The sequence below is a fragment of the Vicia villosa genome, linkage group LG6 (assembly GCF_029867415.1).
Source record: "Vicia villosa cultivar HV-30 ecotype Madison, WI linkage group LG6, Vvil1.0, whole genome shotgun sequence".
Lineage (NCBI taxonomy): Eukaryota > Viridiplantae > Streptophyta > Magnoliopsida > Fabales > Fabaceae > Vicia > Vicia villosa.
In genome coordinates, this window is record NC_081185.1 from 145229253 (window position 1) to 145246131 (window position 16879).

Consider the following 16879-nt stretch of genomic DNA (forward strand, 5'->3'; position numbering starts at 1 on the left):
TTTTAATTAACCATTGTCTTAATTTGAGAGACACGATTCTTATTTTTAATATTAATTTTTTTCTTTCTCCATCTCACTATTTCTTTTCTTTTTTTATGATTATTTAATACAATTAAATTTATATAATTATTGTTAAGTAAATTATTTCAAATTTTACATTCATATCTAAATATATTTTATATCGCATCAAATAATTTTTTATTTCTCACGGGTCATTATCAACACAATATCTATTTTATTTTAATCAACAATTACCTTTATTTAAGAGAAAAAAATTATTTTCAAAAGTTAAAATTTCTTTTTTTTTCTTCTTCATCTCATGAGTTTATTTATATGATTATTTATACAATTGAGTTTATATGATTATTGTTTATTTATAATTATGTCAACTCATTTTAAATTTACATGTATTTAAATACAATTTATACAATATCAAATAAATTTATCTGTACGGAAGCACGGTTATCTTACTAGTTACCATGAAAATAGTTGAAGGAAAATTAAATCAGTAGGCTTTGATGTTTTAGCCAACAAGATAAACTTTGTCTATAACTATTATACTTAAACATTTTATGAAGCAAACATACAATCAATCAAAATAAAAATCTATTTTGCAAATTTATCCTTTTATCTACTTTACTTTTTACTAAAAAATTTCAGTTTAATGCTCACGAAATGTTTATTTTTTGTTAAATCTACTTCGTGGCTGATATCTAGAATTTGGATGTGAGTGAGAATGGTTAGGTTTTAAGTAGGGATGACAAACAGACCCAAATCTACGGGATCTATCTGCCCCAAATCTGGATTAACTGGTAAAAATTTGAGTTGATTGGATTCGGGTGTCACCCAATATTTCGGGTGCGGATTTGGATAATGTAAAACTCACTTTTGAAACCCAAAATCTTATATTTATGGATTTTACTGCAGGTATGGATGAAAAATCTCAAACCCAACGAGTGTATGTGAATATTATTTTGCCGCCCGAATAATATTTAGATTTGGATTTAAGTGCGAATTTGAATAGTATAGAACTCGCACCCAACCTGACCCGATGTCATCCCTCAAAAGGAAAAGAAATTATGGGAGAAGTGTTTTGCTTTGCAGATTAATACAATGTTTATAGGGTAAGGTTTGGTGCTGACTCGTGGGCTTGGCAACACGTTCACGGTAGTACATACACATACACAATTAAAACAACATATAATGTATTTTGAAATGAGGATATGGCAATGAAGAATTAAATTTTTACACAGTGACTTTGAAAAAATTGGTTCCTTTAAGGATATCATTAGTACACCACCAACAAAAGATAATTCGTTTAGTCCTGAATTTATCAAAGTTGATTGGCAACTTTGTTTGGGTGATTTCGGGTCTAACGAAACTCCTCTTCATTTTGTTTTTGATTGTCCTATTTCGAAAAGGGTGTGTGTGGTATCATTTTTTAGGTTGGGTGAATATTCATAGTGTGTTGTTAAATAGGAGTTGTTCATGTTTTAGGAACTGATAATGTCAAATTCTTATCATGAACTTTGATAAAATAAAGTTAAAATGTTTTTTTTTTAAATAAGGTTAAAATGCTTTATTAAAATATTAATGAGTGATTTTATCCACTGCGTGCATGCTTAGTGAATGATTTAATATTATATATAAATTATAGTATATATTTAATATTGTTGTGTATTAATAGCATCTACAATGACGAGTAAGTTTTTATTAGTTGAACTATTTTGTGTGGGACGAGCTGATCAAATTGATTATTGTTAAGAGTCCCACATCAGAAAATATTGGCCTGAACATGTCCTTATAGGTGGAGGTAATCTTCACTCTACAAGCCGGTTTTGTAGGGATGAGTTAGCCCCAACCACATTTCTTAACATGGTATCAGAGCCTGGTTTAAGATCTGGTGGGCCACCTTCTATGGTTTCCACTATTGGGTCACCCACGATTTATTTCCACACTCCAGTTGTCTAGTCCTGGGCGTGAGGGGGTGTGTTAAGAGTCCCACATCGGACAATATATGGCCTGAACATGTCCTTATAAGTGGGGGCAATCCTCACCCTACAAGCCGGTTTTGTAGGGTTGAGTTAGGCCTAACCACACTTCTTAACATGGTATTAGAGCCTCGTTTAAGATCCGGTGAGCCACCTTCTATGGTTTCCGCTATCGGGCCACCCGCCATTTATATCCACGCTCCAGTTGTCTAGTCTTGAGCGTGAGGGGGTGTGTTAAGAGTCCCACATCGGAAAATATTGGCCTGAACATGTCCTTATAAGTGGGGGTAATCTTCACTCTACAATCCAGTTTTGTAGGGATGAGTTAGGCCCAACCACATTTCTTAACAATCATTCATCATCTTTTTTCCAATGTCAAATAAGGTTGTTTTCGGAAGTCTTTAAGTTATGTTTGAATTGATGGAACATAACGGAGCAAAGTAGAATAGAAGATAACGGAGTGGAGTAGAGTGGAGCGGAATGGAACGGAATAAAGATCCCACTCTATTGTTTGGTTATTTTATTTAAAATTTCTCATTCCATCACATATACCCTAAATTGGATGGAACAAAAAATGGGGAATTGAATGGAATGGGATGTAATGTATTTCATCATGTTCCATTCCATTTTATTTCATCCATTATTTATAAATCCAAACGATGAAATTTCATTGAATACCATATTATTCCATTCTATCCCATACCACCAATTCAAACATAGCCTAAGAATTTGTTTGTTTGGCAAGAAAAAGAGAAGAGAGAAGTTGAGAGAAGAGAAGATAGAAAGAAATGTCATATCAAACATGTTTGGCAAGCAAAGAAATAGCAAAGAGAGATTAAAATATGATGGGCTCCACATAAAAACTCTTTCTCTTCTCATGAGCGAAGAATGGGAGAAGTTCATGTAATTTTGAGTCTTTTTCAAATATAATCTTTCAAATAATTAAATAATTAATATAAAGTCATTTTATTATTTATATAAAACTTCTTTCACATATAACTGTGTTTTAGAAATTTAATTAAATTAACTTATTAGCTTTATTAAAACAGTATCATAATTTTAGTATATAAAATTAATAGTAATTAATAAAACTAAGTTTATGTAATTAATTTTATGTTAAATAATGAATTAATTTGACTAAATTAAAATATCTAACATTTGATTAAACATTAATTTATTTTTTATATAAAAATAATTAATTAAATTTATGATTGAAATAACAAAAAAATTAAATTAATTTATGTATTAAATTAATTTACTATAATAATAAAATTGCATATTTTTGGTATAATTTAAGTCTTTTCAAACTTTAAACACACTTTTTTCTCTTCTATTTCTTTCTCTTTTCTCTTGTTCTAATCAATATATTAAAATTTTTTCTTTACCCACCTCCCTATGGGGGTCACCCCAGCGAAAACCCCATTTTACCCCGCTTCGAAAATGCATTTCTGAAATTTTTTTTTTCTAAATTTTTCCAGACTTCGGAAGTGCATTTTCGAAAAAATCCCAAAAATTGGGATTTTTACTAATTCGGAGATGCATCTCCGAAACAACAAAAAAAATCTAAAAAAATCCCAAAAATTAATTTTAGAATATTAATTAATTCACATATCATAAATTTGATATAATTTATGAGTAATGAATAATAATAATTATATATTTTGATATAATTTATGAGTTATGAATAATAATTATTATATATTTCTATTTTGATTCATATTTTAAAATTTAAAATAATTTTAATTAAAAAATTAAAATAATTTCACTTACAAAATGAGTTATAATTTTTTATTTATATATTTATATATTTATAATAATTATTATATATTTATATATTTATAAAAATAATTAAAAAAATGAGTGTTTTAATTTATATATTTATATATTTATATAATAATTATAATAATTATTATATATTTATAAAAATTATTATATATTTATATAATAATTATTATATATTAATTATAAATATATTTATACATTTATATAATAATTATAAAAATTAAAACAATGAGTGTTTTAATTTATAATATATATATTATATTTATATATTATATTATATTTAATTTTAAATAATTCAAAATTTACTTATGAAATTAAGATGTTTTTGATTTATATAAGTTAGTAAAATAATTTTTAATTTTAAAATTATTTAGGAAATTTTGATTCACCTTGATTTTATTGATTCACCTTCATTTTATTGATTCACCTTCATTTTATACCTATTAATTGTATTGATTCACCTTGATTTTAATTTTTTAATAATTATTAAATTTTTTCGGAAGTGTATATCCGAAACATTCCAAGACCAATTTGGTCTTGGAATATTTTGGAAGTGTATATCCGAATTCCTCCAAGGGGTGAATTCGGAGATGAACTTCCGAAAACACCACATTTTCTGAAAAATAACTTTATTTCGGAGATGCATCTCCGAAATCAATATTTTATATTAAAAAAAACACTTTTTCGGAGATACATTTCCGAAAATACCTTTTTTTCAAAAAAAGTACATTTTCGGAAATAAACTTCCGAAAATAAGGGTATTGTGGTAAATTCACCAGAGGTGGCCAAGAAGGTTAGGAGATGGGTGAAGAAATTTTCTATATTAAATCTATTTTTTTTTCTCATCTATTTCTTTCTTTTCATACTCTTTCTCATCTATTTCTCTCTTTGCACTTTTTGTTAAAGCTGACAATTTATTTTGCTTTAAACTGGATGAAATTGGCAGAGACCAATTCTCTATTCCATTGCTTAGTGTTAGCGTCCATCAATTATGAGACGAGTGTTGTATCTTCAAATCCTTGCATTGGACTCCTTACTTTAAATTTTGTTTGTGGATGTAGCCAAGAGTCCTTCTAGATCTTTAATTTCTTCCCATTGCCAATTATCTAACTTGTACCTTTTTCCATCACTTATTTATCAATTATATTTTTCCAGACATAACTTGGTTGATATCCCATAGGGGCTTCTAAAACGATATTCCTAAGATATCACAGGCATGCTTTGAAAACTATTTACAGAAGTTAATCCTTCTCTAGCATGGGCCTTAAATAGTGTTTTCCAATAAGTGCCTTGTTGAATTCTTTAAATCCTCTAAGATCCATACAACCTTTTGTTTTGTTTTTTTATATACGTTCCCACAACATTTAATTAGTATTTTTTTCTCATCCTTGGACTCCCACCAAAATTTAACTAGCATCATTTCAATCTCTTGACAAATGCCATTAGGTAGTTAGTAGCAACTCTTGTGTAATTTGACACTCTCTGTGCCACTCCCTTGAACGAAATTCCTTTTATATCTTGACAAAAAGTTTTTCTTTAAAATTTGAAGTTTCTTCCAAATTCAATCGATGTCAAACAGAGAAAATCACATTCTTGAATCTTCCAATTAGCACAAGTAGCCCAAGATAACCGAATTGATATCTATTTTCTTTACCTCTATCATGTTATCAATCATTTATTTTTCATGGTGCAACATATTTTGACAAAAAAAATACCTCATGCTTGTCCAAATTAACCAATTGACTAGAAATTTTTTGGTGCACTACTATAAATAATACATTTTATAATGAATCTTTCACCTCAGTCATTGAAAGTCTGAAGTCAAATAATCTGGAACGAGTCATTATATATTCTTTTTTTTTTTTTAAAAGATATCTTATACATCAGTTTTTCTCAAAACTGACATAAAATGTTGCTCAAGATTTGAGCTTAGATTTTCATTTCCTGTAATTTTAAGATTTATTTAGAATCAAAAGAAACCTATATTTGACAAATCATCTTATTGCTCGGTTTTTGTATAAAACCGAAGGTAAAAAAAATTCATGCAACCTAGCAAAGTTTATGTTTTTAATTGTAAATCAAATTATCTAATCCTTCGATTTCTCAAATAACTTAGGGAATATATAATCATATTTTACTATAAAATCACTCGTTAATAATTTTTTACCATAAATCTAATTTATATGTAGCTGCTTAGCTCCAAACTACGCATCAATCTTTTGGATGAATTGTAAGATAGAAAGAAAATCTTTAATGTTTTTCTTTCTATTTTGTACAAAATATTTTTTCTGTCCTCATCTATCCCACATAATGATATTGGTGTTGTTGTTTTGGAATAACCTTTATATGTTGTTAATCAAAGAGTATACAACAAAATTTGCTCAAGATATTGCCAAAAAACGCTCAAGAACTTGGAAAACAAATCTCTTGGATGAATTGCAAATGTAGAAAAAAAATCTCATTTTAATACAGATAACTTATCAAAATTTAAAATTATGGAATGTTTGTGAGGAATAAAGGATATATAGCTAAATTTGAAATAAGAGTAAAGATATGTTGAAATCTGATTTTATTGTAAATATATTTTAATATTCTATATAAATAATATTTTAAATAAAAAATAAAAATTTATTCACCTCGATTTTCAACTAAAACCAAAAAATACGAGGAAGGGAATTCTTCAAACTCCTCTTTTAAAAAATCTCCTCTTTCAACGTGTTAATTTTCCATCTCTTCCGAACTCTCAAACAAAATTTTAAAATTAAAGATAAAATTTATATCCTTAATATCCCTCTTTCCTTTTCTCTATCATACAGGACAATATGCAAGTGACTTGTTCTAAAATGTTTCATTCCAACAACTGAACATTTAATGGTCAAAAGAATAAAAGATGCTAAGTTGTTCACAATAACAAGATACATGTTATTTGCTGGTATAATGAGAGGACATTACTACTTAACATACTAGCTACATATCATCTTGACATAATATTGAATTCACAGTTGGCATTTGACAGGTGACAAACTTTCAACCTTTTATGTGCTTCTACCATGATTCAACAATTAGATTATGCATTCCATAGTGCTGTTTCTCCAATTTTTTAAATAATTGGACCTTTAAAAAACAAAAAGTGACTAAAGATTCACATTTATTTTATGATCACTAGAATTAGATTATGCATTCCATAGTGCTGTTTCTTTTTTACTATTTCAACAAAAACTTTTAATCATTGGACCTTAAAAAAACAAAAGTGACTAAAGATTCACATTTATTTTATGATCATATGAATTAAAGGAGGAAATAGAAACTTTAAGAATGACATGTATATTTCTTTGACAAAAACGGTGTGTGGTAGTGGTCTAGTGGATGATATACATGTGATTTTAGAAAGGAAAAACATGTAATCTATCTACCAACAAGTTATTATTATGTTGACAGTTGAGATGATGTGTCTCGTGTCGGCAGCATGTCATTTTCTATATTAGCAATTTGCAATGATATGAAAGGCCTTCCACTGATGATTCATGGTGCACCAGATATCATGCATATATTTTTTACTGTTTTTTTTTTTTTTACTTTAGCTCTCTTTTTTAGATTGCAAGTGTTTGTAAAGCATTTTGTGGATACATGTTTTGGGCTGTTACAAAACTTCAAAATGTACAAATAAGGTGACCTCATGACAAACTTTATGGAGGGAGACCCAAATTGCAAAATTGTTTTGTAATAGAGTTTTACTAAGTCAATTAAAATTAAAGAGTTTCTTTGTACACCCATATAGGGTGAAAAACACCCCTGAAAACTCCAAAATACCCTTCGAATATGCATATCCGAAGACACATAAAAAAATCGGAATATTGATTAATTCGGATATACATATCCGAAGACACCCCAACGAAAATGAGAATTTCTTTATACACCCATGTTCATACTCACAGACCCTTAGTGAAAATGGGAATTTCTTCTATGTGAGTACTTGTTGAGTTGTAGTTCAAGATATCATTGATGTACTTCCTCTAGTGGATTACCAAGCTTTTCGGGCTTTCAGCAAATTTGAGGTCAAGGAAGTAACTTAGGCCTCCTATGATAGGCTTGCCAAATTTCGTGTCCATCCTTAATTTGAGATTATGAATCTCATTGTGATTGCTTCATGTGACGAGTAGATCATCCACACATAGACATATTATAATGATATTGTGTTGATACACGCCTTTCACATGCATTCCACATTCAATTGTATACTTGAAATATGCAATCTACTTTAAGACCTCATCAATCAACTTATTATAGACCCTCTGAGCTTGTTTAAGGCCATAAAGTGTCTTGTTAAGTTGTAAGACCTAATCTTTTCACCTCTCACAATGAATCTCAAAGGTTGTTAAACATAAATTCCCCCGTAAGGAATCCAATGAGAAATACCGGTTTGCCATCTAGTTGAGCAAGATTCTATTTTTATAAGTTAAACACAATTATCACTTATCTGTATGTATCAATACTAGCAATTGGTGCAAATATTCTGATGAAGTTGATGTTAGGCTTTTGCAAGAATACCGTTACAACAAGCCTTGTCTGGTATTAAGAAATAGAACCATCTGAGGTGCTTCACTTTGTAGCCATTTGAATACAATAAGTATCTTCTCTGCTAATAAAGAGACTAAATTCCATGTTTGATATTTCTCCATTGTCTTGATTTCTTCCTTTATAGCAGTAATCCACACATAAGATGTAGTTGATTCTTCATAAATGAGCGACTCAACATCAATAATAAGGTTAAGTTCACTAGGTCTTCCTTTAGCGTGATCATCTTGTTTAGAATAACATTATATTATTGGATACTTCTAGTTGGAAATTTTATCATCTGCAATATTCTTGCATTCTCTACTTGATCGTAATTACCTAAAAAAGCATGAAAAGGTTTCTTTTCCTTTTGCACAACCACTACGCTTAGGGGTGTACTTGTGATCTCGTATTGAATTTACATCTCTTCACAAATGGTTTCAACTTCTCTTTATGTTTATTCATCACTCCAAAGAATTTTAAGTTGCGTTTCTGCCAAAACTTTAAACTTTTGAAACACTATGGACACATCGTCTTAGGTCTTCATTAGGTAGATATGTATTATTCAGCAGAATTCACACACACACACACACACACACACACATATATATATATATATATATATATATATAACTTTCCTCGAGAAATTGTGTTATACAGGTCACATATATAATAATGCATGACATCAAGTTTATCTTGAGCTCTCATTAAAATCTATGACACAAGAGATTGCATTGGTTGCTCGCTTATCAAGAAATTATTGCACACATCTAAATGCAACTTGATTCTAGAAAAAACTTATTTATTTTCCTTGACTTTATGGCACAAAAACTCTAAAAACTAAGGTGTCCATACCGGAGGTGCCATAGCCAAGAATAATCTCCAATCATCTCAATAGCAAGACATAAAGAATTTGTTGTATTATACAGACTTGAAAGGCTTTATTTTAAGATGATTCAAGTTGATCACATTTCTTGGAGTTATCTTGTTGAGATTCCACTTTCTTGAATTTTTCTTTTCCCTTCCACTTTGAACCACCACATTTCTTGGGTGTTTGAGCCTAAAGAGTCTTATTAGTCACTAGTTCTTTGGTTCCTTAAAGCGCCCTATGTTCATGTGCTTCCAAGGAACACTACAATTCCTCAACCTTCATAATAGACAAATTCTTTGATTCCTCAATTGCCATTATAATGCAATCAAATTTAGAGAATAAAGTGCACATCACTTTGTTCACGGTGGTTTGATCAGAAACAACTTCACCGTAATTCTTCATTTGATTGGTGATCATCGTGATACTATTGAAAGTTATTTTCTTGCTCCATATATTCCAATTCTTGTTGGAAGAAGATGGAGTTTTCCAAGAAAATTATTTTCAAGATTCTCCAAAGAACTCACCATCTTCACTCAGTGATAAGTAGAGTGGACAACAAATATTAATGACTTTTGAATCCAACAGCTTGAGACTCTAAATATGACTTGTTAGAGTTTATATGCATACACATAAAAGAGGAATAGAGAAAATAGAAGTAATTTATGTATATTGCACTTCACATTCACTTATATTTGTATTGTTACACTTATGATCACATGATGATTATATATACAACACTAGTTGGACTTATGATCACTACAATATTAAATAGTAATGATGACATCATACATTTTATTGGACAACTCAATTTTTGCACTTGCTAAAAAGTACAGTAAGAGACAACTCCTTGTTGTTTAGGGCTGTCTAGGGGGTTATAGGTTTATTGTGTGAGGTGAGAGCTCGCCCACGTATGGCTGTGGAGAGCTATGTACTTGGTTTTTGTATGAGAGCTTGGATCTTTCTCCCCTTCAGGAAATGAGGTATATATACAAGGCTTCTTCTTGGGCCTAGGTTAGAGAGTAGTTACCATAACTCTCTTATTAGAAATGTGAAGAGGAAGGAACTTGTTCTCCCTTGAATTATGGGGGAGGCGATTTCCGCAATTACTCTATCTCAGATCACTTACTGTTGAGACACGTCACCATCCATATTTATTGAGTAAATAAAAGTGGGAGTTAGTTCGGGCAGTCCAAGCCCAATAAGAAAGTCTATCACCTAAGTATGGGCGGTCTATCACCACGCGTCGCAAAATTTCATGGCCCATGTAAGGCGGCCTATCACCACGTGTTAGGGGTCCGACCAGTGTTGAGACAATGAATTTGTATAGGTATTCATGCACCTTCTCTTCTTAGAATCCAGTAAAATTATCCCAACAAAATTTTTAATTTAAAAAAACTTAAATTTAAATTACATTTTAAAACATGAGAAAGTCCAATTCAATTAATCTCATTGCATTAAATGTTGAGTTATTTTGTGTCTCCTCATATAGGATCTAATAATTAGTTAATGATAAAGTGGATTTGTTAGACTGTTACATCAGCCATTAGAGAAAAATGAGAAGTAGGTGGACATTAGGCAAAGTTAGGTGTGGTGTAGGCACTTGTAAATGATGGAAGCAAATATTTTCCAAGAAGTATTAAATTAAAACTAATGTACAAAAAACACCAAAGTGTGTAACAACCACAATGATCAAATGATCATGTCACCACCACACCACTCAATATACTCACCACATTCAAACAAATTAATCACATATAAACACTCCAATTGGTTTTCATGAACTATATATTATATGATACACATCTCTTTATCTTCCTAATTTTATATACTGCTCATTGCAATCCCTTTTGCACCTTAACTAATTAAAAAGGAAGAGTTTTTTTTCCCCCTTTTTTTTTTTGGTCTAAATTAAGTATTTTTCAAAAATTAAAATATGAAAAACAAACTTAGAAAAAAGATTTTTTGGCTGGAGGTCTTCCAACTGCTCTCATAAGGTTAGCAATTTCAAGAACTCTAGCCACTTTGGTTCCTCTTTTTGCCTCTGCTGATGCTTTCCTCTCTTCTGCTTTTCTATGAGCTTTTGCTATTTTGTTTTGTGTTTTCTCCAATGCTTTTGCTCTTTTCTCCTCTAGCTTTCTCTGCACACAAACAAGTTTTTTTATGTCATTAAACAGATTGGTCCTTGTTGGAAGGTAACTTATTTTGACCTTTTTTGCTATCAATAATGAAACAATAATGATGCAGATCATAATCATAGGTGTCTGTTGTCACCAAACCAGGACCATGTTCACCAAAATAGTTACTATTTATAGAAAATGATTGAATTGCATGTGAAGGAGATTTTAGCTTTAGAATAGCCAATGCAATACAGAGAGGACTAACTAGCTTACTTTATATAAGTCAAATTAATCAATGATTATGAATTTAATTGGAACAATTCACTCTATAATATAAAGGAAGTAATTTCAACACATAATAAGAAATTTAATAGATAACGGTAAAAATTTTAATTTTGATGATTGTGTAAGTGCTATTGTGTTTATCTCTTGGAAGTGGTTCAGAAGTCAGAACCGTTAACGAGTCTTCTCTGCCCTGTAATTTTCACCTATGAAACACTTTACCTCTGTTTTGTATAAAGAGGTGAGGTTTTTTTTGGTTGGTCCAGGATGGTAGTATTCCATCTTGTCATTTTAATGAAACATTACTTATTAAAAAAATTTAATAGATACTTTTTTTTTTGTTGATAAATGGTACATGTTGGTTTATTAGGGGTGGAAAAATATTAGCAGTTTATATAAAATAAATAAGTATGAAACATTCAAATACAATGATAGAAAAGATAAAGTCTAAAATAAATGAGTTTATTGATACCATTTATTTTACAACTAATTTTGTAATAATAGATTATAAATCAATATAAAATCTAATAAATATGTGCGAATTTATATTAGAGACCACATCACAATGAAAAATTGCTTTGTAATGCAATAAAACGGTGAAAATAATGAAGCTGTTTAAAGCTATTGAATTGATGGTTTTTCAAGTTAATTTAATATAATTGATAAGCATCTAAATACATGCTAATTAGAACATAGATCAAATCTGAATTAAAAAAAATTATTACTATAAGTTCAATAAGGCGAAACTTATATTTTCTATTCATTGTTGAAATGTGTAACTGATTTTAATGTTGGAGTGTTAACTTTACATATTCATCGGAGCTGAAGATCCTCCTCACCGTATAAAAAATTCATCGCTACGAATCAATCACGATTCTGGTTTCTATACTCAACAAAATTATTTACTTAAAAAGTTAAATTCTAATTAGGTGTCTCTAGAAGAATTGATTTCAATTATATTTTGAAATATTAGTTTTTTGAAAATCCAAAATCAGACCCTCAAGACCGGTTAATTCGAGGACCAATTCCACCAACAAAACTCTGTAAAAATTAAATCAATAACATTTATTATTTACACCTAATGAGATTTAAATTAATAAAATTGAAGAAAGTACACTCTAGGTTTCAATCTTTCACCAACCGACCAATTCTCCTAGGCCTTTAAACTTTGTAATAACTAATTGGGCCATGATTCTCTTTTGGCTTAACATAATTTTCTATCGGTATATGATTTAGACATTAAACCTGTTGTATTTTATTCTCAATCTCTATCCAATTACCATGCATGCAAAGACGTAAAAATATTTTACCCTAACTTGAAATATTCTTTCAATTAGTTATGTATTGATTAGATCAAAGTAGGTATTAACAACTACTAATAAATCCTACTTATTTTAAGTCTTCATAGTAATCATTGACTAAGATTTTAATCAACGTATAGTAATAATTACCACTAGAGTAAGAAAAAAGAAAACAACCTACATGCAAATAACACCTTGAGAAAAAACTTTCAAAAAATTCTTACCTCAATTTTTTTCAACCAAGTAGTAGCTTTTTGAACCTGTTCACCTTCCCAGCCATTGATCACAGCATCTTCCCTCTTAAACCTGTTATTAATCTTCGCAACTTTCGCGTTCTGCCAAGCTGATATCTTTGCATCAACTTCCTCCTTCTTCACTTTATCAACCGACACGTGTTGGTCTTCACTGCCGACACGTGTACCACCACCGCCGTTGCCGCTGCCGCCAGCCACGACTCTTCTGGTAGTAGGAGATTGAACAGGATCTAAAGGGTTGTTATCAAGTACAATAGCCAAAGGGTTTGTTTCCTCCATCATATCTTCTTCTCTAATCCTCCCCAAATTATTGTTATTGCTGTTGTTGCTGCTGTTGTTGTTGTTACTGGTTTCATAATGATCATGAGGATGAGATTGAGGAGTTATATTGTTGTTGTGATCAATAGTTGATCCTGCTAGAACCAAAGCATTGAATTCTCTGCTTATAGTTGTGAAGTTTTCACTATCTGTGCTGCTGGTAATGGATAAAGAAGATGAACGGTGGTTATGGCCACCGTTGGTTGACGGTGGAGGTGGTGGAAGTCGTGGTGGTGTTAAAGCATGGATTTCTCTGATTTCAGTGAATTGTTCATCTTCTTGGTTTTCATCTGATACATGTCTGGTTGAAGTATTTGGATTACTATTCATGGTGTGGAATTATAAATTATGAAACAACAAAGTGAAGAGATTTTATTCAAGCATGGTATTGTGATGTTTAGTGTTTGTGTGTGTGTTTTTTGTTTTTTTGAGGTTGTTAGTGATTGGAAATGGTGAGAAGAGTCTATCTAGACCACAAAGAGAGATATGGGGAAAGGAGAGTTGAGGGTATGTAAAGAAATTTTTTTATAAAATGAAAACGATATTATTGGACTGGTTATAAAAAGAAAGGCAGTGTTAAAGTAAAATCAGACTAGGATTGATGTGAAAATGAGAAAAAAATTTAGAAATTTATTTAAGGAAGGATGTGAAGGGGGGAATTTATGATTTGTTTTTCTTGAAAACAATTTATAAATTTGAGATGTTAGTAATTTGAATTTTTTTTACTTAAATTAATAATTATTTTTCTCCAATGGGTGTTCCACTAGCAAAATCTGACATTGTTAAGGAGATTTGAGATCATTTAAAACGTTTGTATAATCATCGGACTTTTTAAAATGGTATTATCATAAGGGTGATAAAAGGGCTCTTATACAAAAAGTATGATTATTCAAGAACTTTATTTAGCAATGACTAAAATTTATGGGAACAATTGACTCTTACAGAATCAGCTAAATTAAAAGTTGTCAAGACATATACCGACCAAAGAAAAGAGCAGTGTCCCGTTCACTTTTTTATGGCCATTATGGAAGCTTTGACATTCTTTGTAGGAGTATTCTACATGTACTCCGCTTTCTAGTGTGTAATCACTTGTAAATGAATTGTTTGCATAAAAAATTAAACAAGTCTCATTCTATTTTGATTTCAAATAAAGGAACTCTCTATACTCCTCCGTCTATTTTTATTGTTCTTATTCACAAAAAAAATCTCAAAGGAGAATTGAAATTGCTAATGATAAATGTGTTTTTTGCACGGAGAAAGAATATTGTAAATCACACTCTCCCAAATTATTAAAAGAAAATTAGGAGAATTTCAATAGTCCATCATCCAATGTTATTTTTGAAGCTCATACTACCCTTGGTCTTGGTTTTGGTCATGTATATCCATCAAAGATTATTTTTCAAATATCATATTTTTGCATAACAGTTCCAAAAGTTTCTTGCTATTAACCGACGTGTCATGTTTATCTTCTCTATTAAAGGTTTTAACTTTCTAATTTGTCAGGTATATCTCCTTTCATATGGATCTTTAAATCTATAATATCACATCATATGTCATATGATGATAAATCATGTGTATCTTTAAATCTTGATTCATGTATTTCGGTTATGACTGTTGGTGGCAAAGTTTGCCTTTATTAGGCAGTCGATGAGTTAAGAGTCTTAGATATTGCAACATTAACTTATACTCCCACTACTAATTTATTTACTTCTTTTCATTTGAATTCTTTATCTTCTAGTTTTTTATTTATGACATATATGTCTATGACATGTATTTGCTTCTAGATTAAAGTACTTTACTTTTTTTTGAATAATATGAAAGTTTCAAAGAAGAGATATTTCAGATTGTTGTGGATGTAAACTTGCTAAATGTTCATCTTTGCCTTTGAGTAAAAATGTTTATATTCCATATAACCTATGACTAAGTTTACTCTGATGTATGAGTTCCATCATCAGTTCTTTCCAAAATGACTATCTTTAGTATTATCCTCAAGCAAGAAAACTTCAAGTTTCTCATATTACTATTAGTTTCTAACTCATTTATATTTATCTATTTGGTCTTAATGATATGTTTCAAAGAATTGTAATTTTGAGAACTGCAAGACTGATTGATACTACTTCTACTCTTTGTATTCACGTCCTTTTGTCTACACGCCTACCTAAAAACCTTCCACTACTCCTACTTCTAGTCTTACTCTTCCACCTACTCCTCGTTATCCATCTCGTGGCTATAATTAAACTTAATTTCCTAGTTATTTTATTCCACTAATTTCTCTACTTTTCTTATTGTCTAACCTATATTAACTGTTTACCCGACCTCTTCCTATAAAGTGGCTATAATTGACCCTCTTTGACAACAAATTAGGACAAAAGAACTTTCTGCTTTGCATGAGACAAATACTTGAAAATTAGTAAGTCATCCTCATATAAAACATATTATCGAGTCTCATTGGGTATATGAAATTAAAACTAAGTATGGTAAATTAGTTGAGCGCTACAAACTTGTCTTATTGCTAAGAGATTCTATCAATACTATGGTATAAACTATGTAGAAATCTTTTCTCTAGTGGTCAATATGACTACTATTCACACTTTTATTATAGTTCCATCGATTTTTCGGTGGAATATTTCACAAAATGAATATTCAAAATGATTTTTTGAATGCTGATAAAAATACGAGGAAGTTTATATGGTATCTTGGTCGCATGTTTCTCATAACCAAGGGGAAATGTGTAAGTTGAAGAAAACTTTATATCGTTTGCGACAAACTCCATGGTTTTGGTTTGAGAAGTTTTCCAATGTTATTACATCTCTTAATTTATACTCTATTGGTCATGATTCAGCGTTGTTTGTTAAGACCGCCTTTCATAGTTGGATTTTACTCTCACTAAATGTTGATTATATAATTTTGAGTGAAGATCCATTTTGGTCCCTTACTAACCGTAGAAATTGATTTGTCTAGTTGTAAATGATAATCACTTTATTAACAATAGAAATTGATTTATCTAGTTGTAAATGATAATCACTTTATTAACAATAGAAATTGATTTGTCTTGTTGTAAACAATAGTTGCTTTACTAACAATAGAAATTGATTTTTCTAGTTGTAAATGATAGTCATTTTATTAACGATAGAAATTTATTTGTCTAGTTGTAAAGTGAAAATCATTTAACTTGAATGGACTTGGATTTGAGACCTCATAGGTAAAAATATATGTATAGAATTTGTTAATATTAGTAGAAATTATGGAAATTACTTGTTTAAAAATTACTTTATAAGAAATAATTTTGGCTTTTTTGATATTATTCATTGATAATTGTTTAAAAATAAAATTAAAAATAAAAATTAATTTAGTATTTAAAAAAAAATCTAACATGTCAGTCCAGTCACAGCTTAGAAGTATGAAAAGA

At 30.0% G+C, this 16879-nt stretch overlaps 1 protein-coding gene across 1 annotated transcript; it reads right to left on the bottom strand.

The window, feature by feature from the left end:
* Positions 1–10810: 10810 nt before the first annotated feature.
* Positions 10811–13995, bottom strand: LOC131610353 (remorin 4.2-like). The gene is made up of 2 exons (XM_058882271.1): positions 13123–13995; positions 10811–11336 (listed from the first exon to the last, which is right to left on the bottom strand). Exons 1-2 carry the CDS (start codon positions 13798–13800, stop codon positions 11145–11147), a joined length of 870 nt encoding a protein of 289 aa, XP_058738254.1. The 5' UTR covers positions 13801–13995; the 3' UTR covers positions 10811–11144.
* Between the last annotated feature and the right edge of the window lie 2884 nt (positions 13996–16879).

Coding starts and splice junctions, on each gene's coding strand:
- LOC131610353 (XM_058882271.1), bottom strand. CDS start 13,800: ATGAATAGTAATCCAAATACTTCAACCAGACATGTATCAGATGAAAAC. Junction 11,337..13,122: donor CTTGGTTGAAAAAAATTGAG/GTAAGAATTTTT, acceptor GTTTGTGTGCAG/AGAAAGCTAGAGGAGAAAAG.